Source organism: Knufia obscura (assembly GCF_036327395.1).
Source record: "Knufia obscura strain CCFEE 5817 isolate CBS 148926 chromosome Unknown scaffold_9, whole genome shotgun sequence".
Classification (NCBI taxonomy): Eukaryota; Fungi; Ascomycota; class Eurotiomycetes; order Chaetothyriales; family Trichomeriaceae; genus Knufia; species Knufia obscura.
In genome coordinates, this window is record NW_027042695.1 from 1,197,297 (window position 1) to 1,223,973 (window position 26,677).

Below are 26,677 nucleotides of genomic sequence, written 5' to 3' on the forward strand. Positions count from 1 at the left end.
ATTTGCGTGGACTCGCCGGCACAGAAAAAAGCACTTCCAGCGAAACCGTCTTCTGTCCAGCGGAGCTGTGCATCGCTAGAGCTAGGCAGCATTGCTCCTCCTGCATCACACGTAGCTCATGTAGAGGGGAAAGAGCGGATTGTAATCCGCTCGAATCGGATAAGAACGCCTAGCGCTCTATCCCAGGTTACAACCCCTGCATAGCATGACTCAATCTCTGTACAATAACACAATATAGGCATCCAGCCGAGCCAGCTCCTCTTTCCCTTCACTGTACTTCTCACTTCCTGCTACGAAGAAATCGTACTCGGGATTCCGACATTCTTGTTTCGGCAATGTCTACGACAGCGACGATCACGCAGCTTGGCGATTCGAACGAGCTTGGTGCCCTGAGCCAAGACAGACAGAGCACGACCAGCGGTATACACGTGCTTCGTACACAATCGACCGGCGACACCCTCGAAAATGACCAGCCTCCAGCAGATGCCGTCGAGGCTATTCCAGATGGGGGTAGGGAGGCCTGGGCGGTCGTCTCTGCGTCCGGGTTCTTGATCTTCTGGACGAACGGATACACAACGACTTGGGGTGTACTTCAGACCGCGATCCTTCAGTCGTCCTACGTCAAGGTGGATGTACAGACTTTGTCGTTCGTTGGCAGCCTGGCGTTGGCCTGCATCGTGGCTTTTGGCATGCTATCGGTCCGACTTATGAGGATATTTGGGGCAAAATATACCTGCGTGGCAGCTGTGACACTACTCAGCCTCGGTCCGATACTCACCAGTTTTACCCTTAACAATATTGGGGGCCTCTTCTGTACCGCGGGTGTCCTTGTTGGTCTGGGATCATCGACACTCTACACAGCTGGTAATAGCTTGCCTGTACAGTGGTTCAGCAGCAAACTCGGCACTGCCAATGGCTTAGTCAAGGTTGGCGGTGGAATTGGAGCGACCGTGCTTCCAATCGGAGCCCAAGGACTTATTGATGCCATTGGCCTGCCTTGGACATTTCGTGTGTTCGGCTTTCTGATGCTAGCAACTGGTATCCCATCAGCCCTATTGCTCAAAGAGCGAGCACCTACTGGTACGGCACGTCTGGACTGGTCATTGCTCAAGAACGTTCCCTTTTTGTCACTGTGCTTAGCAGGCGCTGTCAGCACGTTCGCACTATTCGTGCCACCCTTCTTCATACCTTTGTTTGCCAACTCCATCGGGCTGTCTTCGAGTACCGGAGCAGGCCTGGTAGCAGGCTTTGGTCTTTCCACCACAATTGGCAGAATGTTGTCCGGAATCTCATGCGACAAGATCGGTGCTCTCAACACATTAGCAATCACGATGCTTATCAATGCTATCAGTATGCTGGCAATATGGCCTGTCAGCAGCTCCCTGGCACCTCTGGTACTCTTTGCAGCCATCAATGGTGCTGGGAATGGATCCTTCTTCGTTGCAATGCCCACTGCGATTGCTGCTCTTTCTGGGCCGGGACTTGCTAGTGGCGCTATGAGCATTGGCACGTCATTCTGGACCCCAGGATATCTACTTGGGTCGCCGATTGCTGGTATCCTGATAACTTCGACTGGTGCTGCTAGTTCATCATCGATCGAGCCCTATCGTGCGGCAATATTTTATGCTGGTGGTGTCAGTCTTGCTGGACTTGCGTTCGTATTCATTTCTCGTTTCAAGGTTGACATGAAGGTGCTCAAAAAGCTGTGATGGGGTCGAGGGCTTCCATGTCTTCTGACTGAAAGCAGATCACTAGATATCACATGTTGAGCTCCCACATGAGGCTCGACATTTGAGCTTGACGGTGCTGTCGTCGTTCCGCAACAATGCATGTGCTCCACCTGATGCATGTCACTATCCAGGCTGCGGTGGTGCGAAAGCTTACCTGATCCATTTCCGAACGTCAATCAAGTACTTGGGCTAGACGCCAAGGCAACACTCAATAACACTCTAGCTGCGCTGCTCTCATTCGCAAAGATGCTAGAAGAGCGTGGAATCATCGTTGATGCGGAAAGATACCTACCGATTGTTCAAGCACAGCTCGAAAATCTCTTCCTCAGAAGGAGGCTGCAGTCGAAATATTCTTCACTATGACACGTTCATCTGGGACAATCGGTATCCACATATGGAATTTGATCCCTCGAGTCTATCACGAGGCAGCATCCGCATAAACAGCACGAACCCATTTCATCAGCCTGTCATCGATCCGAGCTCCTTCCTTCACGCCCCTTGACTTGCGACTGCAAACTCATGGCACCATTCAGTCCCAGCAGCCGTATGCTACAGAACCACTTGCTGGTCTGATCGATTGCGAAATTGAGCGGGGCCTTGATCGGACCCCGGAGGACGCCAGCTTCCAGAACTGGGAAGGATACGTGAGGGATAGTTTTACGAGCGTAATGGCATGTTGTCGCTACGCTTGCAGTGATGAAGGAAGAGTATGGACGAGTGGTGGATATCAGGCTGAAGATTTATGGCATTAAAAATGTCAGAGTTGTGGATGCTAGTGTTGTGCCTATTCAGCTGAGTGCAGTGGGAAACCATTAGCAACAAGTGCTCGGAATAGCTTTCTCGTCTTGTACCTGAGGAACGAGCTGACCGCTGCAATAGGCGGCGCAATGTGCTGAATTGAATAATGAACCATATTGGTAGCGCTCCATTGACCAAATTGCCATAAGCACCAAATGTTTAGAGGCAGGAATAGGCGAGTTGATCGCCAAGTCTCTCCTAGACTTGCCTATGGCTCTACCGAGGCGACTTTCAACTGCGCTTCTTGATCCTTATGGCCATTCAATTCCTCTCTCCATTCCAGCAATATGTCCAAAATCAGAGCCCGGCTACCATGCTGGGGCCATGCGCCTCGAGTGCGGTCAAAACCCCTCCAAAGACGAACCTTCGCCTCGATAGCCGACTCTGCTAGACCTTACGATGTCGTCGTTATTGGCGGTGGCCACGCAGGCACAGAAGCATGCGCCGCCGCAGCACGATCCGGCGCACGAACGGCGCTGGTCACACCATCTCTATCAGATCTGGGCGTATGCTCTTGTAACCCGTCTTTCGGTGGGATAGGTAAGGGCACAATGCTAAGAGAGATTGATGCGTTGGATGGGCTGGCAGGCAGAATCATCGACAAGGCTGGGATACAGTTTCGGATTCTGAATAAGAAGAAGGGACCGGCGGTGTGGGGACCAAGAGCGCAGATTGACAGGGATTTGTACAAGAAATATATGCGAGAGGAGATTCTGACGACGAAAGGATTGAGCGTGGTTGAGGGGAAGGTCGCGGATATTATTGTGTCGCGAGATGGCATTGCGGAGGACGATAGGGTCAGTCAGGGCAAGATCACAGGTATTCGTCTTGAAGGTGGCCAGGTCATACCGGCGTCGAACGTCGTTATCACAACGGGCACGTTCCTAGGCGGAGAAATACACATCGGCCTCGAAGCCTTCCCTTCGGGGCGCATGGGTGAAGCTGCAACATTCGGCCTCAGCCAGTCTCTGCGTGATGCTGGTTTCAAACTCGGACGGTTGAAGACCGGTACACCTCCGCGCCTTGATGTCGACACGATTGATTTCTCTACCCTCGAGCGACAACCGGGCGATGAGGATCCTGCGCCCTTCTCCTACCTCAACGATACGGTCGAGATCGGCGCTGAGGGCCAGATGTCATGTTGGGCAACATATACGAATCCAGAATCGCATGCGATCGTCCGAGCGAACCTCGACAAATCGATACATATAAGAGAGACGGTCCGAGGACCACGGTACTGCCCCTCACTTGAGTCGAAGATCATAAGATTTGGACACAAAGATCAACATATGATATGGTTGGAACCTGAGGGTTTGAATTCAAAGGTTATTTATCCGAATGGCGTGAGCATGACTATACCTGCTGATGCGCAGTATGACTTGATGAGGACCGTGAAGGGTCTCGAAAATGTCAAGATGTTGCAGCCTGGGTATGGTGTTGAGTACGACTATATCGATCCGAGAAACCTCTTCCCAACGCTCGAGACGAAGTTGATCAAGGGCCTTTTCCTGGCTGGTCAGATCAATGGGACGACCGGGTATGAGGAGGCTGCGGCGCAGGGTATTGTTGCGGGTATCAATGCTGGTCTTGCGGCGCAGGGGAAAGAGCCGTTTACGTTGTCGAGAGCTGAGGCGTTTATTGGGACTTTGATTGATGATTTGATTACGAAGGGGGTTACTGAGCCGTATCGGATGTTTACGACGAGGAGTGAGTATAGGATGAGTTGTCGGTCTGATAATGCGGATTTGAGGTTGACTGAGAAGGGGAGGAATGCGGGTGTGGTGGGTGATAAGAGGTGGGCTGCGTTCACGAATGATCGGAACAGCATGATGGAGTTGCAAAGCCGGCTGGGGGAGCCGAAGCTGGCAACGCAGAAGTGGTTGAATATGGGGTTTAATGTTAGGGTTGACTCGACGCATCGAAGTGGCTACGATATGCTACGCCTTGTGGGCGTGGATATAGATCAAGTCTCTGAAAGGATGGGCAGGTCAGAGCTATCCGCGAATTACGACGAGAAGACGAAGAAGAGAGTGCAGATTGAGTCGATCTATGCACCGTACATTGCACAGCAACTGAAGAGTGCACGAGCATTTGAGAAAGATGAGTCTTTGGCTTTACCGAAAGATTTAGACTACGATAATCTGTTTGGATTGAGTATGGGCGAGAAGGAGGTGCTCAAGTTAGTCAGACCGACTAGTATCGGGATGGCAAGAAGGATCGAGGGGGTCACGCCTGCTGGTGCGTTGAGGCTGCTCAAGCATGTCAGACGGCCAAAGGCTTCGATGGAGCAAGAGCAGTTGTTTGCTTCTACGGAGGTCCTGAGAGCGCAGCGTGCTGAGGCGGAAGGCGCGATTGCGGCGGCAAGTTGAGGCGGCAATGATGTATAATATGTGTAATGATGCCACATAGACCGGCTCTGTTGTTCCTCTCACGAAGCGATGTTCTCATAGCTACTATTCGTATGACCAGGATCAAACCATTTTTGCTCACCACCAAGTCTTCTTTCCTATCCTCGGCATAACGTTACACCGAGCTTGACCCCTGACGTGTCAGACGCGAGCTTCTCTTTTTCAAGCTTTTGTCTGCTCGTGCCTGATCTTCACAACCTTCCGTAAAGCTGTCTTTACAACCAAGCTCGTCTCTCGTGCGCTCAACGGCATTGCCCTTCTATCGCGCAAACATTCGACGTAGCGGGGAGCCACAATGTCATGGCACAATCTTTCCGGCTCGTGACACGCTATTCGCGGAATCTGGATCATCACATGAGACCTCAGTCAGCATGGACATCGCGCTCAGCGTTCGGCCAAACAGGCGGAGCTAAGCTTAGAAGTACCTTCTCACTGGTCCAGGCGTATGAGACGCGTCGAAGTGCGCGATCATGGATGAGCCTTGAATATTGTTGCGCTTCTACAAGGTCACGTGCCATCAATGGGCAGCGGACAACTCTGCAACCTGAGACCAGTAGATGGCATGAAATACCACGAAGGGACTTTTCGACGTCCTTTGTGAAGTATGCCAAGCCTGATGAGGACTTGAAGAAGAATGTGGCAGAGTGAGCCTTCTCATTTCGTTTGTGAGCCTAGCTGACACTATTTGCAGCCATTCTGAAAAGCCTGCAGAAGCATCGCCAGGACCACCAAAGACCACGATCGCAGCATCAGCAAAAGCTGTCACACCGCGCCTCAAGAGTCTCACTCCTCCCGCTCTGAAGGAGAACATATACACCCTCCCAAATCTCCTCACGACGACCCGCATCATCACAGCACCAGTCATCTCCTGGGCACTACTCCACTCTCAACCAGGCTTGGCGTTCGGCCTCTTCGCCTACTCCTCGATCACAGATCTGGTAGACGGCTACCTCGCCCGCCGCTACAAGTCCGGCACGGTACTCGGCTCAATCCTCGATCCATTTGCAGATAAACTCCTCATGACCCTCACCACGGTAACACTGTACTCGATCGGCACCTTTCCATGGTGGCTCACCCTCATCATCCTTGGACGCGATGGAGGACTGGCACTATCAGCACTCTACTTCCGATGGATCAGCTTACCACCACCACGAACCATGACACGATACTGGGACTTTAGCCTGCCCAGTGCTGAGGTGCGACCGACGGAGATCAGTAAGATCAATACTCTGTTGCAATTCTTGCTCGTGGCTGATGCGGTGTTGCTGCCTGTGCTGCCTGTATCGTTGGTGGAGGCGTGGAATCTGTGGGGAGTGTTTGAGGGGTGGATGATGTTGGTTGCTGGTACGACTGTTTGGAGTGGGTTGAGTTATGTGTTTACGAGGGATGCAATTAGGTTTATTGGGCAGAATGAGGGTGAAAATAATCGGAAGGATGAGCAGTAGACGAGGGTGTTGTCACATATCACTGATGACGCGCCAAGACACGCGAATCTAATTGCTCTTGACGTGCGCCTGCTGCTCGAAATGCAGGTGCAACCCGAAGTCAAATACTCTAGAGACTTCGCACTTCTCACCATCTCTCGATCTCTTCAACACAAACAAGAAAGCACAATGGCAACTCCTCAAGATCTATTCTATCCCCCAGAACTGGTTCGTCTCCTGTTTCAATATCTTCAAGATCAAGCACCTGCGAAGCCGTACCTCGAGTCAAGTCCTGCAGCAACTCCTCAAGTGAGACCAGAAAACACGCCAGACATAAATTGGACAACAACTCCATTCACGAGGCCCGATACAAGCCATGGATTAGGACCAGCAGAGGAGTTCAAATCGAGAGACAGTACATTCACGAACTGTCTGCGTGTTTCAAGAGCTTGGTATGGCATCGGCAAGACCATCCTTTGGCAGGATGTTGTGCTGGTAGTTCAGAACGTTGGTGCCTTCCTCAAGGCTCTATCGCCATCGAACGTTGCTCTCATACAATCGATCACAACGCAAGGATGCAATGATCACACAGTAGGCTATCAGACAGCGATTACCCACATCAAAGATTCGATGTTCAAGATGTGCAAGCTCCGTGCACTATCGGTAGATGAGGAGGAAATACTCATTGACACTTACCAAGGAGTGGTGGAGTCTCCAGATGGTGCCTATAGCTGGTTAGAGAAGATTCCACCTTCAGTCGAGAATTTCGAGCTGAGAGGAATTGGCGTCATCTCTGATTCTTTGAATGCTACCGACAAAAGCTGCACATTTCTGGCCAAGGTTCTGCCTCAGCTTCGTCGGCTGCGACTGGGGGGTATCAGGATCTGCCCAAACATCTTCCACCTTCTGGAAGCATGCAAAATCCTGCAGGAAATAATAATCGACTTGGGGCTTCGTGGCTCGGAGGAAAATTGCACCGGACGTCCATATCACGGTCATCAGTACCATGAACACGAGGTGCCGGCTTTCGTTGAGGCGGCTCGCTCCGCCAGTGAGCGAGGCTGTTTTCCCCGGATCGAGCATTCCGTCATTTGCGGTGAACGTGCAGCCGATGATGAAAGCGAAGCAGCTACTGCGATAACCGATTGTCGATACACGATTGATATGCTTAGAAACACGACCACGGTGTACCCTAAAGGGACCTTCATGGAGCTGGATTCAGCTGGTCGATTTGTACCTGTCTATAACAAGAGCTGGATGCTATACCAAGATCCTAGCTCACAAGAGGAATTCGATATCATGGATGAGGCGTTCGGTGTACACAACTCACAGTTGTCTGAAGGCAGAACGTGGAATGAGTCACTCAACCTTGTGCGACTGCCATCTGCACTAACACAAAGTCGCCACTACACATGGGCAGAGCCAGAGAACGTCACGTGTCTGAAGAGAAGAGCGGAGCGTTCTCGAGTGGCTGCAGGATTGCGATCTAGGTTATGGTACTGGGAGAACCGGGTTGGTCGAAAGCTCTTACATGTCAAGACGATTCCGGGTACTATTTTGCCTGACTTCCCACAACGAGAGCGGCTCAGAGAAGAGCTCGAGATGGATCCGGAAAGTCCTCTGGCCAAAGAGCTGGCTGAACTGCCGTTCTGAGAAGAGGGAGAAGTGGTTCATGGTTGTTTTGTGTCAGGGTTTACATGCTGAAGAAGGCTTAGAAGGTGATCATGGTTGGCGCCAAGACTGCTCGAGAAGAGGGTGTACATTAGGATCCGCGTGCACGTACTGCACTAGTATACAGTTACCGTGTGTTATGGGGCAGCAAAACCTTCAGCTGGGCTAGCACAGATTATTCGTCAGCTGTCCTCGCACGCAGGCTATGACCCTGCTTCCCCTGGAGACGTTCTTTGCAGACATTATTCTGCACTGCCTGCAGACATCCATAGGCTACGGCATCATGCCATTGATGTGGCGAACCAAGATATGGGTGGACGACTTGATAGCATGCTCCTTCCCAATGTAAATGCTTGACTTACGTACCGCAGTAAGGTGACGTCTTGAGCTGAAGGCAGTTGCGTCCGTCTACGGTAGGCCAAGACTATTATTAGCGCTGTTGCTCTTTCATCAGGCTATCTCAATCCAACTGCTTGTTCTTTCCTTCACAAACACGAGTGATGCGTGCTTTTTGCTGCAAATGATGTACGATCGGTGATATGTTCCTCGTCTTGTCCAACTTTGATCTTGGACGAAGCGCTTCGGCCCGCGATCGAGACCGTAACACCTTCGCGATCTGACCGTTGTTCATACCATCAGCAACGGCGCCATGAAGCTCTATCAGGTCTTCGTCGTTACCTCAAACTGATTTACATTGACTGTTTTCATCTGAGCGACGAGGCTTTTTGGCACTGTCTTCACTCCTGCGACATTCGAGCCGGCAGCTGTCACTGATTGTATGGAGCTAGGAGTCGACACGATGACGGCTCTGAGCCTGACTCAACATGTTGATATACACCTCGACAGGTGGGAACAAATGTCCTCCTAGCATACGTCATTGCTCTCACTATGGGGTGTTCTCATGTCACGATGAAGCTGCGTTCACTACTATACATGCACTCTCGTAAACGCCAAGCCACAGTCACTATCACAAACGAAGAGAATAGATAATTAGGCCATCGACCATTCCTGCAAAGTTCGCATTCCAATATTCCGCCTACAACTCTGAGTTCACGTACCACGACCCATCCAACTTCATCAACGATACTCGAACCATGACGACCTCCAAGATAACACAATTCCCGACCGAGGTCGTAACCATCATCATGAACCACATGTTGAGCATACAGCCCAAGAACCTCGCAGGCTTAGGCGTCTGCCGACGGTGGTATGAGATCGGTAGACCACTTCTATGGAAGGACATCGTCCTTGACAACCGAAATATTGAAGCATTCCTCGATGCGCTACCACTGGCCGATGTTACCCTCATATCTTCGATCAAGATCTCTACGGGATCTCCTGGTGACCTATTCGGTAACGACAAAAAGAAACATGGTGTCAATCAAACCACACTTGCCGAGCTCGCAGAATGGATGGCTGCGATGGAAAACCTTCAAACCCTGTCCTGCTGCAACCCACAATGCGTCAGCTCCAGTGCTTGTGGCCTCAGCTTGTATGATACGCTACCCGATGAAAGCCCTTGTACAAGCTTCTTGGAGACATTACCATCGACCATCAAGAAGCTGGAGTTCTTGTCCTGTTCTGCCGACAGCCACGACATTGAACCAAGCATGAGAACCTGCCGCATAGTAGTGAAAGTAATGCCACGACTGCGGAGGTTACTAATCTTCGATACAGTTGTATGTCCTAACCTCTTTAATCATGTGGATACCTGCGAGGATCTCGAAGAGGTCATCATCAACTACGGCTCCGCGGCGCTCGGGCGAAGCCAGCGAGCTCCGGCCTGTCATTTTCACAACATTTTCGCGGACGTGGACGCGAGCACGGCTGCGCCTGCTTTCATCGAAGCTGCAAAATCAGCCCTTAGACGTGGCTGCTTTCCTAATATCAAACACTTCGTGTTGAGCGGGCTGCGGTTGCTCCCCCCCCAGCGGCATTTCCCCTTCACCCCGCCCACAAGAAGCACACGATATGAGATTCAATTGCCAGTACAAGGTTGACATCTTGAACGATATGACCATCGCATATCCGATGTGCACTCCAGCCTGGAATCACAATTCGCCCGCCTTGAAGGGCAAAGGGACAGGTTGGGAGGGGTGGCTGCTATACCATGACGAAACAACTGGGAAGGAATCAGTGTCATGGACCAAAGAATGAACCATTATACCATGCTTCTGGCGGAGGGACCCACATGGGCAGAGTCATCTCATGGTGTACGCCTGCCTCAAGCACTGCAACAAACTCGAGAATACGAATGGAAGTCACCTCATAACCTTAGAGATGGCAGAGCTAGCAGAACGCTATCGATCAAACCACCAAGACTTCACGCGCCTGTGGTACTGGGAGGATCGTCTTGGAAGGACTCTGCTACGAACGGTGAGGACGCAGAGCGCCATGCTACCCGACTTTCCGAGGCGAGAGCGGCCGATGGAGGAGCAGCAGTTAGATTACAACGGAGACTCTGAGATTGCTCGGCAGCTGAAGGACTTGGCATTCTGAAAGGCACGAAGTTCAATCATGTTGCAGTACACGTCGGAGGATATGACGCAGTTGAAAGAGGGCTGTACGAGCTGCTAGGAGATGCCTAAGGTGGAACAGATCATCGGGTCGAGAGTAGCTGAATACATAGCACATCACAGTGATCATGACTGGCTGACTGAACTCAACGCATTGAATAGACCATTCGCTATCGTGAAGAGACCGTACCAATTTTAACTACTTCACTCTGCATGATCTACCACTACTTCGCTTCAACTCACCTCCTTCATAACCCCCTTCTCGTCCCGCCTCATCTCACTATCCCCACCAACCCCCACCCCCTCCACCTCAACAACCACCTCCCTCTCATCCTCAAAATACCCATCCGTCCCCGCCATGAACTCATGCGTCGTAGGCGCCCCCTTATACCTCTCCGGATAAACCGGCACCGGCCAAACCGCACAAATCCCCACATAGACCACCCCCGCCACCACGAACGTTAACAGCCACCCCATCCTATACATGTTCTTCGCCGCCAAATTAACGGCGTCAGGCTGAAAGATCCCGATCATCCCGGGTAAGCCGAGGAGCATGCCGGATGTCCAGGCGGCGATTGCGCGCCAGTTTGTGGAGAATGTGTACCAGTAGATGCTGTGGCGGCCGGTGTAGAGGGAGGGGATGTGGATGTTGCCACCGCGGGCGAATTGGTAGTCTATTATCATTATCTGGGGTGTGTTAGCTCTGTTCATGATATGCCATGGTTCGTGAGTGTGAGTGTGAGTGTGAGATGGAATGGGTAGTTACTTACCGCAGCCAACGGCCCGAAGAAGATCGGCACCGCGCCCAAGAACGCGACGAAGTTTGAGGCGGACGCGAGGATTTTCCAGGGGGCGAGGCAGACGCCCAGGACACCGCAGAGGACCTGGCCGCGTCGGATGGTCATGTACCGTGGGATTATACCCGTAAGGTCAGCGCCGAAGGCAATGGTGTTTGTGCCGATGTTGGTTGCGATCACGGAGACGTAGAATGCAAAGGAGACGAGGAAGACGGCGGTTCGGGACGCGGGCGTCCAATAATGGTCTAGGATTGCGTCGAGTAAATCCCAGATATTCCAGTATGCTTTTCCCCATGCGCCTTGGATTGATGCTGTTGAGGCGAGACCCAGGAAGAACACCAGTGTTTTGGATATGAAGACTGCGAGGCCTTGGGGCCAGCCTGCGTAGGATGTCTTGCGGACGTATCGTGAAATGTCGGGTTGGGTTACGGCGAGGGAGGCGAGTGTGCCCATTATTGTGTTTATGCCTGCCATTATGGCCCAGCCTAGGGGGACGCCTTGGGCTTGCTTTGCGACGAGGTTGGCGTCTAGGGTGGCGATTCCGCGGCCTTCGGCGATGCACCAGCCGAATAGGCCGAAGCAGGCGATGGGCATGATGAAGCCTTTGAGGGTGAAGAACCATTGGATTTTGGAGGGGTGGACGAAGAACTGGAGATGATGTTAGAGAGGTCTTGGGGATATATGGTTGGTCTTACGAATGGCATTTGGATCATCCATGCGATGAAGAAGCATAGAAGCTGTTTTGAGGTGATGTCCGCAGATGCCGGTAAGGTGTTGTCGAAGTTCTTCCATGATTTACCGAACATGCACATTAGACAGGTGGAGATTAGGTTGCCGCCTGAGTAGGTTCCGATGCCGTACCTGTAGCAGTATTAGTGATGGTGGTGGGCAAAGGCCAGTGCATCTTACCAGAACAGTCCTGTCATCAATCGAAGGCAGATGAAGAAGAATGAGCCATAAAATCCGAATACAGATCGAAGAAAGACTGGGCTGGAGACATACATTGTAAGCATGGGCAGAACAGCTTGAGGATGTACTTACTATCCAATGTGATAGACTGCACCAGGTCGCGCAAGGTACGTGACTGCGACCGCGGCGATAGTGCTGCCGAGTATGCAAGAACATAATGCGTATTGCCATGTCTGCAAATACAGTCAGATTCTGGAGTCTTCGACAAAGCGTATTCGGAAGCTGTCATACAAGACCAACAGCAATCAACGATGATGCCACGTTCCACCCCGTAGTCCCGAAGGCAATGCCACCCCAGAAAAGTGGTAGATGGTACCAAAGCCACGTTCGTTGCTCTGTGATCACAAAATCAGTACTGAGTCCTCTGGGGTCTTGTGTATGGGAGACTAACCAAGCTTTGTAGGCTTGAGATCCTTATTGACCCATCGTGAGGGTTGCTCTTGTTCGGCGCCTGGAGTGACGCGGAAGACATCAAGAAATGCTTCCTTTGAGGTGAACGGCTCGACCAATTTCTCCTTGATTGACATGGCCGTCTTTAGGTACTGCGCAACACTGTGTGGGATCGAAGAAGGGACGGTCGACTCAAGCCAAAGGACTCATGGGATTGAGATGCCTTTGGTACTTCATATAACGCTTCCACTTGGGTCTGGTTCCTCCATGTGGTCGTGGGTATCCGCAAGAATGGGTCTTCGAGGATTGATGGAGCACCAAGATAGGGCTACCATGGCGGTGGGTAACGGGTCAGAGAGGCCTTCGGTGAACTCGTACAAGATGGAGGCAGGCGAGGCAGGTAGTATCGTTGTACACTTTCGGACGCCCCCGGTTCTCAGTCGTTGGGGTGGATATCGGGTAAGCCTTATCTGCCATATAGTGAATGGACCAGAACTCGTCTGTTGCGAAATGGCAGCACCAGACCGTCGACCACAGGCTTTTGCCCAGTTTGGTTTGTCCGTCTGTGCCTTATCTCTACTATGGGGCTGCCATATGCTTGTATCCTTGGCTAGTGCGGGCCGGTGTGTTGGGACTCGGGACTACTGTAAGTCGTCTTAATGAGAGTGGGTCCTGGATTGGCCATCCGGACCAGAGAAGCCCACGTCGATTGTATAGCTTGTCCAAGCTTGGTCCAGTATATTCCTTTCCTCGATACGACTAGGGATACATTAGTCTCATCCTTGACGCATATCTCCGTCTCTGGCCTTGACCAGTCAAACATCCATTGTCCTGTATCATTGGGCTATTATTGATTGCCATCACTCAAAATTGGAGTCTTGAGCCAAGGTACATTGAGCATACGCATCCTTCGAGCGACAGCTGGTGTTGATCATGTACCACAGTGACCGGCATTGACCATTACCTATCTGTGGTATATTTCAGGTGCAACAGCGCGAAGTGCTCCTTGAATTGCGGGTGCTCCGAGTCATTAGCGTTTGGAGTCGATCAAATTCCACTTTTCCCACGTGGGACATTATCTTGGGCCCACTGCATGTATGTATCCACGTGGTTCTTATCTGTGTCGGCCACACCTACTTGATGGACCGCCCCTTGACAAACACTCTTGCAATGTTTCTATCATCGCCACTCATAACAAATTTCTCGAAGATGTCTTCCGTAGTGTCGTAGTCCTCGACGTAGGTAATGATCCCACTATGCTCTCCCATAGTCTTGATCTCCAACGCATCAAAGTCCTTGCCAACCGCAAAAGTCCCGATCTTGTCATCCAAGCAGCAGACGCGAGCACCGCCCAGAGTTGCCAGGTAGAACATTTCGTTGATGGAAAGGGGTTTGTCTTCGCCATTGGTGTTGAGCTCTCGGGCCTTAGACACGACAAAGGCTTGTCGCATGGCATCAATGATGGAGGATGAGTAACCACCACCACTGTCTGTTCCGAGTCCGACTTTCATATCCCGGCGCAAATACTCACGTATTGGTGCAACCCCAAAATTCCCGCTCGTAGTGTTCGAGACGGGGCAGTGTGCAACGCCGCATTCCAATGTCTCCAATCGGCCAGTGTCATACTCGTCCATGTAGATGCAGTGGGCAAGTACTGATCTGGAATTTAGCAGACCAAAGTGCTCGTAAAGATCAGACTCGTTGTCAAACTCGGGAAAGAGACTCTTGGTGATTTCCATTTCCTGGATCGTTTCGTTGAAATGGGTCTGAATGGGTATATCTGGGTTCTTACTGGCGATTTTCCCAAGACCACCCAGGACGTCTCGATCGCATGCAACAGCGAATCGAGGTGTGAGAATGGCTGTGACAAGCTCCGATGTAGGATCCAATTTGCGCACGTACGCGATGAAGTCTTCGGTGACACTCAAGGATTCCTCGGCACTGGCGTCTTTGTAGTAATCAGGTGAACTCTGGTTCATGTTGCATTTGCCAACAAACGCTCGCTGACCTTTTTCCATGCAGACTTTGGCAAGAATTTTGGTGGCCTCCCCGTGGAGAGATCCATAATACGATGCCGTTGTGACACCTTGTTTGATGAAACCGCCAACGCACAGGCCATACGTCTTCTGAGCGTACTCTGGATCGGCGAACCTTGCTTCGTGCGGGAATGTGGTCTTGTTGAGCCATTCCATGATGACCTTACCTCTCCCTAGACCGCGCTGAGTCCATTGAGGGGCATGATTGTGGGTGTCGATGAAACCGGGTATCAAAAACTCGCCTCTTGGCAGCGAAGTGAAGGAGGGAGAGTCTGCCGTCAGTCCATACTCGGACAGCTGATCATTAACGTCGCCTTGAGCAATGCCCTTCTCAAGCTTGACGATCTTGCCATTGGGAGCAATGACCAAGAGACCGTTTTCAATGATATCGATCTCTGCCGAAGTGACTGAATGGATCAATGTTCCGTGGAATGCTCGAAAGTCGGTCGTGCTGGCATTTGGTGAGGTTGCCATGATGGTCAAGGTAGAACAATCCGGAGTTGACTGATGTTGATATGCTTTACAGGATTTCTAGTGAACATGCTGTCCTGTATATATTGTTCCATCATCTGAGGTTGAATCGTGTTTCATGCCGGCCGGCGAATATACGGTACGAATTAGTCAATCCATCGTACGTTCCACTGAAGGAGTGAGGTCCAAAGACACCAGCGGCCTGACAGTTCCCATTATTCGGTCACGTCCGAGTTTCAATGTTGCTCTGTAGTGAGGCATGTTACGTACAGATGTACAACATATTCACCTAGTTACCTTGTAGCGTGTCCCGGTGGAACATTCAAAGTTGGGATGGGCCATGAAGCTACCATGATAAGATAATCTCGGTATCCAGTTACTTTTTGTAGTGGATCGCAGAAGTGCTCTAAACTACATAACACGGGTTTTGAGGGAGAGGATTGGTGGGATACTGCTCAGGTGTCGCATTAGCTTATGCCACTGTGTCGGTCAGGGTTTTGTAGGTGATGTCCTATCGTGACCCATGCTCGGAGGACGGGTAGCCTTCTTGCATCGTCGGGCATTGCATGCGCCTACATTTTCCGATCTCAAAATTTGTGGAAAATACAATCATGAGCACCAGATTTTAACCACGCTAACAGGTTGTGTTGGTCTGGTAATTATTTTTGAGGAATCAAAGCATCTCACGGTGCCCCTAGCATATTTGATGGCACGAGTCTTGTCAGATCGGTGCAATGTGCTATGCTGCGCTCCTATGGTCAAACGTAGTGACGTCAATCGTCGACGCGCTTTCGCGAGTTTCGTGCCTGCTGCTGCCTCACGCGTGCCTTCCACTCCGGGCGTGAAGCTCCTTGAGAATCCGTGAGCTTTCCAGACTGTCTTTGTGCTATTCGCATACTGCTCTGCAGTATTCAGATCCGTCCGCGACCCTTCTTAGCCATCAATCACTTGCGCCCGCAATTACAGCTTCAGAAGCACCCACCTGAGCATCATGGCATCAGCTACATATCGATTCGGTAAGTTCCGTCTGAGCTGATTTGGTCAAAGCCAACGCGCTGGATGCTATGCATACGGATTGGTGGTTTCCTGCTGGCCAACCGTGGAGACGAGAATTGAAGATAAGCTAACATCCATCAGAATGTGCCAAGCAAGGCAGAGCTGGCTGTCAGAATAAAGCTTGCAAAGACGCAAATGTGAAGATCGGCAAAGGCGAGCTCAGGTTCGGCACACTTGTCACCATCAAAGAGTACACTTCGTGGAAGTGGAAACACTGGTCGGTCCATCTTCTGAAGCACAACCTTGCTTATCTAACAGATCTCATAGGGGATGTGTAACGCCAAAGCAGATTGAGAACATCCTTGAGCAGCTCGGTGGCCTGGACGGTTTAGACCTTGATAAGGACTTGGACATTCTGGATGGCTATGACGAGTTACCTACGGAACACCAAAACAAGATCAAGTATGCTCTTGAGAACGGTCACGTTAACGACGAAGACTGGAAAGGAGTATGTTGATGCTGTCCAAGCTTAGACTTCTCACTGATTGCTATAGGACCCGGAACTCAACAGACCTGGAATGAAAGGAATCAACAAACGCACGCCCAAGAAGAAGGCAGACGGGGAGGAGACGGGCGATAGTGCCGCCGAGCAGACTCCATCTAAGCCAAAGAAAGGCGTCAGAAAGAAGAAAGCTGACCCTGACACTGAAGACGAGGAGCCAGCCCCGAAGAAGAAAGCGTCCAAGAAGCGGAAGGCTGCCGATGATGACGACGAGATTGATGCAGCTCCAGCCAAGAAGAGGGCTCCGAGAGCCAAGAGCAAGAAAGCTGTCGTTAAGGACGAAGATCTGGATGCTGATGAGCCGGAATTCGTGGAGCCACCGAAAAAGAGAGGACGTGCCAAGAAGGTCAAGGCTGAATCTGAAGACGAGGAGGCTGCCATACCACAGAGCGATGGTGCAGCGGAGCTCGACACTGGCAAGGCCGCCAAGAAGGTCCAAGCTAAGAAAAGAGGCCGCAAACCTACTGTCAAGGAAGAGGAATCAGATGTCGAGGAGGAATCCGCACGACAACCAGCAGCCAGAGCCAGCCGAAGCAAGAAAGTCAAAGCAGAGGCTGTCGACGATGGAGACATCCTCGATGATGTCGACAAGAAGAAACAAGTCAGGAAAGGTCGAGGCAAGAAGGCAGCACCTGTTGCAGTTCCGGAAGACGAAGAGACTGATGATCCACAACCCGAAGAACCAGAAGTCGCTACCAAGGAGGATAACAGTGCTGACGAAGACACCAAGACGGCTCCGACCAAATCGGGTAAGAGAAGTGGTCGATCCAGTCGAGGCTCACGTACGAGCAGGAGCAAGGTCTGATCGAATACGCTCATCATCCGCATCGCGACGAGAGCGGAATCGCACGGGTCAACAATCAGTCTACGCGCGAGACGAACCAGTCGACGAATGATGGCATCGATGTTCTTTTCACGGACCTTCTCAAAGACAGCGCCTTTCTCGAATTTGTGAGCAGCACTTTATTTCCACACCGGTGGGAGGCAATATTACGCGACTTCCCGAACAATGTGAAGGACGAAAAATGAGCTTGTATGCCACGATATTCAGGTGCGCAAAGAACAGTGTAATATCGCGACGAACACAATAGGGAAGCAGTTACCACGTGTACAAATAGTCGGAAAACACTGAGGGGCGGTATTGTGTGCTCATGGAAGGTGTATTGAACAAGTCGGAAAATGTCGAGGTGCTTCATCATGTACTCATTGAAGATGTATTCTATTCATGGTCTTGTGGTATCATAATGCAAATTTTCATGCTTGCTTTTGTTCTCATGCCTCGTTGCAACCTTTGTGCAATGCTCATCATCCATCAAGCCCAATCATCTTTGCTCTCGTGCCTAACAATGGTCCATTTGGCTTCAGAACCATGCTGCTGTGTCAACCCACTGTATTTGAGCACATTATTCTTCGGAGCAGAGATGAGCCGATCAGCAAGCACCATGCTCGTCCCGCCATGCCCGCATAGAGACGCCAGAAATGACCTGTTGCATCTCCACATCAAGAAGATCCTCTTAAACCATCCCCCTCTCGTCCATCTAATCATCGCCACCACCACCCATCCCACCCCCACCCCCCTGCTTCGCACTCTTAGCCCCACAGATATCATCCACCCTCAACAACAAACACGCACTCTCCACCGCCGTCTTAACACTCTGCATCTTCACCGCCTGCGGCTCCCAAACGCCCAACTCCCTCATATCGATCACAGCCCCACTATCCCCATCGACACCGTAATTCGACTTGCCCTCCGCCTGTTTAGCTCGAAGTTGTGTGAGGATTCTGATGGGGCTGGCACCGGCGTTTTGGATGAGTGTTCGGGGGATAACTTCCATTGCCTCTGCGACGGCACGATACGGCCACTGTGCGACGCCGTCGATGTTTTTGGAGCGCTGGGCGAGGCGGACACTCACTGCCATTTCTGTTGCGCCGCCGCCGGGGGATAAGCGGGGGTGGAACATGACGTTTCGCGCGACGGACATCGCATCTTGCAGGTTCCGCTCGATTTCGTTGAGGATATCTTTTGATGGCCCACGGAGGAGGATAGTGCATGCCTTCGGGTTCTTGCACTTGGTGATGAAAGTGAAGTATTCATCTCCTATCTTCTCGATTTCGAAGAGGCCGGCGCCGGTACCGACGTCACTTTCCGCGATATCCTCGACTCTGTTGACTATTGTTGCGCCGGTCGCCCGTGCGATTCTGTTGTTGTCTGATTTTCGGACGCGGCGGAGGGCGGTGACGTTATTCTTGACGAAAAAGTGCTGCGCTAGATCACTCACGCCCTTCTCTGTGATGACTAGATCCGGCTTGAATTGGAGGATCGCGTCGCACATCTTCTTGACTTGTTCCTCTTCGATCTGCAGGATTCGGTTCCAGCTGCTTTCGTCTGTGATCTCGACGTTTGTTTGGGACTCGCCCTTTTTGTACTCGAGCGTGCAATCCAACAGGATAATCCTCGGGTTCTCGATCTTCCTCCGCATGGAGGCGTGGGTTATGTCCTTGTTGAGCATCACCCCGTCCAACACCCTTGAACTCTCAATACTATCTCCGGGAATCTTCTCAATCCGTGCATACCGCTTAATATCAATCTCATGTGGTTTCAACGTCGGCGTCGTCGTTTGACTCGGCGCATTCTTGCCAGATGTTGTAACAGCCCCATTCGCACTCGCATTCGAAATCGCCTGCGCATCCTGCGTCACAACCCGTACAGCGCCCAGCGCAAGCCCACACATCAACTCGCTGTACCTACTTATCGTCTTCGTCCCAATCGCCGCCTCAAGCAACTGAATCATAGCCTTATCATTACTCGTATCCACAGGCACACTAATCTCCTCAATAATCTCCAACGCATCAGCTAACGCCTTCTTAAACGCCTGAATAATAACAACAGGGTGGATGTTCCGCTCCAACTGCGGCAGCGCCATAGCAAGCATCTCACCAGCCAGGATAATAACGCTCGTTGTCCCATCACCTACCTCCTCATCCTGTGTCCGCGATAACTCGATCATGGATTTCGCGGCGGGATGAGCAACTTCGATTTCTCTGAGGATTGCATGTCCGTCGTTTGTGAGGACGATGCCGCCCATGGGGTCGAGGAGCATCTTGAGCATTGCTTTTGGACCGAGACATGAGCGGATGATATCTGCGACTGTTTTTGCGGCTGTTATGTTGCTGATTTGGGCGCGTCGACCGGTTTGGCGTTCGCCGTTTTGGGTGTTGACCATTACCACTGGGGCTTGCATGATGGCGGTGGTTTGGTGGTATTGGGGAGGTATAAGGGTAGTGGTGTAGGTACAGTCTGCCCGCTGAAATGTTTCTGGAAATTCAGAGTAGTGGCAGCCTGAAGAACTTCTCCGCAGATTGTTGCCTGAGGCGGCTATCTACACGTGACCTGCTGCTAGCATACACCAATCGGAGTGCTTCTTACGGAAGGGCATGGGGTGCGCAGACACGCACGGAGCAACTTCGACATGAATATTGGGAGGACAGCAGAAAGCCAAAAGTGTTGCTTGATTGTGCAGTCGAAGCCTCACACAGGGGGCCGACTACATGATGTCTTCATAGCCACGCTTGCTAAGTTATAAGACAACAGTTCAAGTTGTTCTGGGTGTCCTCCCTTTCAGACTTGCCTGTAATGAACCACCCACCAGTCCGGGGCACTGATCGCTGCAAAAGCACTTTTACCCTTGTCAACCATCCTATTACACCTCCCAGCTACCGAGACACCCCAACGCCACTGCTATTCTATATCACTTCTGCATCTTCTGCAAGAACGAATCCAAATTGAACTCCTCCTCATACTGCTTCTCGTCCCACAGCTCTCCGATATCATCCAAGAACCCTTTCTCACCTTTCTTCTTCACATTACCCTGCTCATCGACCATGTCTTCTTCTCTGCCGTTCACATCCGTTCCATTCGTGTTCGGAGCATCAGAGTCAAGGCCGGGTACACCACCTCCTTCGACGCCCTCACCAAGACTGAAAAGATCGAGGATTTGATCTGTCTCCATGGTGCCCAGTCCTGCATTCTGCTGGTTGACGACTGTGCTGGCCACGTCAATCTTGAAGCGTTGAAGACCCATGATTTTCTCCTCAAGGGTACCACGAGTGATGAGGCGGTAAACATTGACAGTCTTCTTTTGACCCAATCTGTGAGCTCGATCCATGGCTTGGATGTCCTTTTGTGGATTCCAGTCGTGTTCGACGAAGATGACAGTATCGGCGCCTGTCAGATTGAGGCCCAGACCACCCACTGATGTAGTGAGTAGTAAGCAATCGTATGAAGGATCGTTGTTGAACTTGTTGACTATATCCTGTCGCTTCGTGGCTTCAACGCTGCCGTCAAGTCGAAGGTACTGTACGCCATTCAATAGCTTTCCAAGAACTTCGTTCTGCACCATGTCGAGCATTTCTTTCATCTGGCAGAAAATCAGAACTCGGTGCTGAGAAACAGTACCTGCCTCTGGAATGTCGTTGCTGTCTGTCTTCTTATCTGCTTTGGGATCTGCTTTCACGCCAATGCCACAATCCAGCAAAAGATCGCGAAGAGCACCGAGCTTAGGCGCGTGAGCTACATCTCGCAGGGATGAGCCGCTGGCTGCAAATTGTTTTCGATAGGTTTCGTACTGGGCGTGACCCTCCTTCATGACCAGTGCTGGTGAATTGCAGAGCTTCCGCATATACTGAAGAGCTTGGAAAATGTGCTGTTTCGAGTCTTTGTCGCCTGCTCCTAAGCTGGACTCGACTGTCTTTTTCTCCTTCTTGAAGAAGTCATCGAAGAGTTTTCTTTGCAGGTCTGAGAGGTCGCAGTAGTAGTTTTGCAGAATCTTGGGTGGTAAGTCGTTGAGAACCTCCTCCTTGAGTCGACGAAGCAAGAACGGCAAGACTTGTTTGTGAAGAGCTTCGACAGCCAAAGCGCCAGCTTCCTGTTCTTTCGATGATGATTTTGCGTTTCGACTCTGAGCGATTGGCTTGGCGAATCGATCTTGAAAGACCTTCTCAGTACCTAGGAAGCCTGGCATAAGGAAGTCAAACAGTGACCACAATTCCAGCACGTTGTTTTGAATAGGCGTGCCTGACAGGATGAGTCGGTGGTTACTCATCAACTTCTTGACACAAACTGTTATCTTGGCCTTCGGATTCTTGATGAGATGTCCTTCGTCGAGCACACAGTAGTTCCAATTCATTGAAGCCAAGATGTCGGTGTCATTTCTACATACATCGTACGATGTGATGACGATGTCTGCAGTGCTGAGTTGCGGTCTTCGAGCAGCCCTCTCGGTCGGAGGACCGACGTAGGCGACACAGCTCAAGAACGGCGCATACTGCTTGATCTCTTGCTGCCAATGACCGGATAATGTCGGCGGACACACAATCAGTGATGGCAGCCGTGCCTTGTCTGGAGCACCAGTCTTGGCATACTCTTCTGATCTCAGATGATGATCGCTCGCCACAATGCATAGTGTCTGTAAGGTCTTGCCTAGCCCCATATCGTCGCAAAGCACACCGTGGAGATTGTAACGATTCAAGAATGCGAGCCAGTTGACTCCGTCTTGTTGATATGACCGAAGCTCAGCTTTGATAGCAACAGGTATTTGGAACGAATCGGCTTTCTTCGGGTCAAGCATTTGAGACATGAACTTGCGTTCTCTTTCTCTGCCTTGAAGCAATTTCTCTGACATGCCTGGCGGATCTGGTATGCCAGCCTCGAGCGGCACCAGCTTGACAAGTGTTGCAAAAGATGTTGTTGCCAGAAGGCGAACCTCGTCGTTTGAGTCACTCATCCGGCCAAGGACTGGTACAATAAGGAAGATGACATATGGCAACACCTGGTCGCCCATAGCATGTATCATGTGATAGACAGTTTCTGTAATACCTTGACGGTCTCGCAGGTCGAGTGCGTTACCCATGTTGGGTAAGATATGCTCGACAAGCATCGTCATGCCCTTGCCAGGTATGACACTGCAGACAGTTGCGAAACATTTGGCAGCAGCGTATCGAATGACCGATAGCTGATGTCTGATACCCTTTTCCATTAGTGGCATCAGCGTTTCGACCCAGTCGTGTAGACCAGGATGAAGGTATGGTGCAATTGTCCGAAGTGTAGAGAACGCATCGACGAGATTTTGACCAACCTCACCCTCAGCAAGCGTCGCTATTGTGGTTTGGCTGTCTTCTAGCATCCGCATTGGTTCTTCAATGATCGACAGCAGAATGGGGAGCTTGACGAGAAGCTGGTCGCCATACATGTCTGCCAGGACGTGAAGGGCATGCCTAGCACCCCGCCGCATCTTTCGTGCCTTTTTTGCTTCTTGCTCGAATTTTGCTGCATCGGAATGGTCTTTTCGATCTTCCTCCTTACGCAGAGATAACACGACATCCTCGAAGCTTGAATTAGGCTCGAATTCTGGAGTTTCGGAAGTGTCGACGCAGGTGAATTTTGCCAGATTTGAGACTAGCTTGCCACTAGGACCACGCTTCGGACTGTTGATGTAGTAGTCGATGAGGGATGCTATAGTCGTTCCGGATCGTTGCTGCAACTCGATATTCTCTTCTTCCTTGATACTGTCCATGATACATTTGATGAGCTGACCAGGTTTCTTTGGGACCTCTTGCATGGCTACCAGCACAGCTGCTAATGCGGCTTTGACGTAGCGGTCGGCATCTGTCTTGATTTTACGAGCTTCTGCAACAATCGTGGTCGCGATGTTTTTCGCATCAGTCAGAGATTTCGTCCCAGTCACTTTTTGAGCAGGCGTTAGCAGATTCATGATACGTTCAAACTCTGATGTGACGATCTTCTCAGCGTCTGCTAGGCCAAATGCGTTCGGGCCAGCACTATCTTCCCCTTGGCAAACAACAGCCACCGATGGTAGCTTGTTGCGAGGTATATGTGCATGTGTCGCAAAAGCGGCGATCACTGTCTGGCACTGGCCTCTCGCAGCTTGGAGTGATCTCACAATGTCAGCATACCATAGATCGTCGCTTTCATCCATCAAGACCTGTAGCTGAGTAACAAGGGGCGAAAAGTCGATACTGTTTTCCTTGAGGTTCTTGGCTATTTCCTCCAGAATCATTGCAGCAAACAGCCTCATGCTCGCATACTTGGTCGAAGCAAATGAGATGATCATACCAAGATGCTTGTTAACGGTAGCCGCATCTTGCAAAGCCAGTAGCTCGCCGAGCGCTCTTGCACCATATATTCTGGTCCGAACCATTGTGTCCATACCAACAAGGTCTACATCACCGGACATGATGTGGCCGTCGGTGTTGTGAGTTGTTGTACTTGGCTGTTCTTGCGACTCCTCCCGCTTTCTCTTCTTATTCGGTGGCTCTGAGTTTTGCCGGCCCCTCACAGACGCAGTAGCAGCCATGGGTTCACCGGACGGTTTAATGAAGAGCGCCGCGTCCATTGGCAGAGGGCTTCTTAATTGACCGATTGGCTGACAGCTTGCTCTGATCATGTACTCTATGGCTCGAGTAATGGTAATGGCATGATTGGTAGCGTTGTGTGTTTTCAGAAATTCAATCAAACCGTGAAAGGCGACAAATGACTGCTTGAGAACTCCTTCGTTGCGCTCTAGCAAAATGTTCTGGAAGAGCAGTCGCACAAGACGACCATCAATCCAGCCTGTCTCCCCTTGGCTAGCCACATCCAGAAACCTCGTCAACGCTTTCAACACGGAAAGTCGTACGGAGGTGATGGTATGTCTCAAGAAAGAATACAGTCTGGGCACAAGAACCGTAAAGGACTGGTCGGGATCTTTGGCAGCGTTGTCTCTCATGGCTTGCAACACTTCAGGGTAAGAACAAAGGTTCGCCAGCAAGTCCATGATAGCTCCAGTACTCGCGCTCAAGTCATCCTGCATGTCCATCAGGGAGTCCCAAACCACGCTGATCAGACCACCAAGCGCATGTATACGAGTCTGTGTGAGCTCTTGAGCGATGGGAACCAGAGTGGCAGCGCTGACAGACTTTACATCGTCGTCATGATGGCCGAGACCTCTGACGACAGCGCTAATAACGCCATCCATGAGATCACCGTGTTTCAGAAGAAGGTCTTTTCGAACTGCCACGAAGTAGCGTAGACCGAGCATGCCGCCATGACATACCTGCCACACTGGCTCTTTCAGACCTGTGTCCATCTGGTAGATCATCTTCTGCAAGATGCCGTAGACTGATAAGGCTGTCTGGTCTGGTAGCTGTGTAATCAGAGCTCCAAGTGTTTGACCAATCGACTCTCGGATGGGTGCAACAACAGTATCAGACACGTAATCGCCGAATCGGTCAAGCATCATAACACATAAAAGTCTGCATGCCAGATCATCAAGCCACTTGCGATTTGCGCTGTCGTTTTCTGTTTTTGTTCGACCATATTTTCGGCCAGCTCCTCGACCATGGCTAAGCAAGACTTCACGAAGTCCCATAGCCGCACCATGTCGTATCTCCCAGCTTGGATCGAAAATGTCGACGGACAAGTAATCGCACATGAGCTCAAAAGGCCATTCGTTTGAGTCCTCGACCTCTGGCGCAATCCAGGGCTTCTCTTCAATGGGCTCACCTTTGAACTCTTTGACCAGTTGGGTATCGTCGTCGCCACCCCCTTGCTTGATTGAGAAATAATCTGGTTGTGATGGAGTCCCATTCTGAGAATCTTCGTGACCATTCAACTTGACAGGATGTGGAGAGGAAGTGATTACAGGTGATTCTGCTTCGGAGGGCTTCCGTCCACCAAGATCAACGACTCTCATCTTGTTGGACCCAGCTTTACCCAGATTTTTGTTCTTTCGCTTGAGCTGATTGAGCTGTCGCTTGCTGAGCCCGGACTCATCTATAGGTGTGTCTGGTACGGCTGTGTTGGCAGTCTGGGGAGAAGCAGTGCTCTCCTGTCGACCTTTGAGCTGGGTATTGACCCGCGACAGGCCGGGTGTGCGCGCATTGTGCTGAGAGTTGGCAGGCAGGTCGTTTTCTGAGAGAATGTCCTCCTCGACGTATTCGCCGCCAAGACCAAGCCGCGCATGTAGGCTCTTTTTCTGGCGGACGAGTCTTTCGGCTGCTGACAATCCAGCAAGAGAATATTCATACTCCTTTCCAGCGCTACCGAGCAACTTCTTGCCATACTGCAAGATCAGTCCTATGTCAAGGGTATCCAGACGTAGAAGGTCGGTATTTGTCGAAGAAGGTTCATCCTTGACGCTATCCTCATCCTTGATCTCTGATTTGGTGTCAGCATCTTCCTCGTTAGGATCGAATGTTGGTGCATTTGCGACAATGCCTCCGATGGCTTTTGCTGCAGCAGTCCGAGTATCCCAAGATTTGCTTTGTAGATACGGTAAGACTCTAGTTAGAAGTGGGAAGAGACTGTCTGGATTCTGCTTCTGAGTATCGGCAAGTTGTGTTGCGGCAGTGTTCCTTATCAGCTGTGTGCTGCCTTTGTCAAGTAAGCTGTAGGTATGTTAGTGATACAGAAGACATGATGGTGATGGTGGGCACTTACGTGACCAATCGGTCAAGTCTGGAAGATGTTAGCGAATGCCCAATGCATGGATTTGAGTTTCAAGGGACTTACCTGGACGCAGCAGACGTCATTTGAACAGAAATCCTTACCCAAACGCCTCAAGAATGATTTACGAGGCAGGTCGAACGCTACCAAAACTTGCCATGGAAGAAAGAGCTGCAAACTTATATGAGGCAGTAACGACGCATTAATGCACCTGTCACATATGAGCAAGCAGAATCTCAAACACAAGTAGGCGACAATGATTCAAGGTTGGCTGCACCTGCACCTGCACTGTCGTGAATGCAAGGTCGTAATGAAAAGACGTAATGACCGTATAATGCGGCAGAAAGATACCGCGTCGCGAATGGAGAAGTGGACGGACGAGCCAAAGGGCGGCCGCGGTACTTGTA

The 26,677-nt window shown here is 51.0% G+C and overlaps 10 protein-coding genes across 10 annotated transcripts; 6 read left to right on the forward strand and 4 right to left on the reverse strand.

The window, feature by feature from the left end:
* Positions 1 to 335: 335 nt before the first annotated feature.
* On the forward strand, positions 336 to 1,709 carry PMZ80_007775 (uncharacterized protein; the record flags this gene model as incomplete). The annotated part of the gene is made up of 1 exon (XM_064876181.1): positions 336 to 1,709. The coding sequence occupies one exon, from the start codon at positions 336 to 338 to the stop codon at positions 1,707 to 1,709; it is 1,374 nt and encodes a 457-aa protein (XP_064728445.1).
* A 1,106-nt stretch (positions 1,710 to 2,815) lies between these two features.
* On the forward strand, positions 2,816 to 4,897 carry MTO1 (Mitochondrial Translation Optimization; the record flags this gene model as incomplete). The annotated part of the gene is made up of 1 exon (XM_064876182.1): positions 2,816 to 4,897. One exon carries the CDS (start codon positions 2,816 to 2,818, stop codon positions 4,895 to 4,897), a length of 2,082 nt encoding a protein of 693 aa, XP_064728446.1.
* Positions 4,898 to 5,410: 513 nt separating this feature from the next.
* Positions 5,411 to 6,381, forward strand: PMZ80_007777 (uncharacterized protein; the record flags this gene model as incomplete). Its single annotated transcript, XM_064876183.1, has 2 exons — positions 5,411 to 5,580; positions 5,628 to 6,381. 2 exons carry the CDS (start codon positions 5,411 to 5,413, stop codon positions 6,379 to 6,381), a joined length of 924 nt encoding a protein of 307 aa, XP_064728447.1.
* A 168-nt stretch (positions 6,382 to 6,549) lies between these two features.
* On the forward strand, positions 6,550 to 8,013 carry PMZ80_007778 (uncharacterized protein; the record flags this gene model as incomplete). The annotated part of the gene is made up of 1 exon (XM_064876184.1): positions 6,550 to 8,013. The coding sequence occupies one exon, from the start codon at positions 6,550 to 6,552 to the stop codon at positions 8,011 to 8,013; it is 1,464 nt and encodes a 487-aa protein (XP_064728448.1).
* A 1,112-nt stretch (positions 8,014 to 9,125) lies between these two features.
* On the forward strand, positions 9,126 to 10,031 carry PMZ80_007779 (uncharacterized protein; the record flags this gene model as incomplete). The annotated part of the gene is made up of 1 exon (XM_064876185.1): positions 9,126 to 10,031. One exon carries the CDS (start codon positions 9,126 to 9,128, stop codon positions 10,029 to 10,031), a length of 906 nt encoding a protein of 301 aa, XP_064728449.1.
* Positions 10,032 to 10,781: 750 nt separating this feature from the next.
* On the reverse strand, positions 10,782 to 12,048 carry PMZ80_007780 (uncharacterized protein; the record flags this gene model as incomplete). The annotated part of the gene is made up of 3 exons (XM_064876186.1): positions 10,782 to 11,234; positions 11,318 to 11,992; positions 12,040 to 12,048. 3 exons carry the CDS (start codon positions 12,046 to 12,048, stop codon positions 10,782 to 10,784), a joined length of 1,137 nt encoding a protein of 378 aa, XP_064728450.1.
* Positions 12,049 to 13,836: 1,788 nt separating this feature from the next.
* PMZ80_007781 (uncharacterized protein) lies at positions 13,837 to 15,213 on the reverse strand (the record flags this gene model as incomplete). Its single annotated transcript, XM_064876187.1, has 1 exon — positions 13,837 to 15,213. The coding sequence occupies one exon, from the start codon at positions 15,211 to 15,213 to the stop codon at positions 13,837 to 13,839; it is 1,377 nt and encodes a 458-aa protein (XP_064728451.1).
* Positions 15,214 to 16,201: 988 nt separating this feature from the next.
* Positions 16,202 to 17,573, forward strand: PMZ80_007782 (uncharacterized protein; the record flags this gene model as incomplete). Its single annotated transcript, XM_064876188.1, has 4 exons — positions 16,202 to 16,226; positions 16,348 to 16,483; positions 16,534 to 16,714; positions 16,761 to 17,573. The coding sequence occupies 4 exons, from the start codon at positions 16,202 to 16,204 to the stop codon at positions 17,571 to 17,573; spliced, it is 1,155 nt and encodes a 384-aa protein (XP_064728452.1).
* Positions 17,574 to 18,306: 733 nt separating this feature from the next.
* On the reverse strand, positions 18,307 to 20,010 carry CCT3 (T-complex protein 1 subunit gamma; the record flags this gene model as incomplete). The annotated part of the gene is made up of 1 exon (XM_064876189.1): positions 18,307 to 20,010. One exon carries the CDS (start codon positions 20,008 to 20,010, stop codon positions 18,307 to 18,309), a length of 1,704 nt encoding a protein of 567 aa, XP_064728453.1.
* Positions 20,011 to 20,517: 507 nt separating this feature from the next.
* Positions 20,518 to 26,356, reverse strand: MOT1 (TATA-binding protein-associated factor mot1; the record flags this gene model as incomplete). Its single annotated transcript, XM_064876190.1, has 3 exons — positions 20,518 to 26,212; positions 26,265 to 26,282; positions 26,337 to 26,356. The coding sequence occupies 3 exons, from the start codon at positions 26,354 to 26,356 to the stop codon at positions 20,518 to 20,520; spliced, it is 5,733 nt and encodes a 1,910-aa protein (XP_064728454.1).
* Between the last annotated feature and the right edge of the window lie 321 nt (positions 26,357 to 26,677).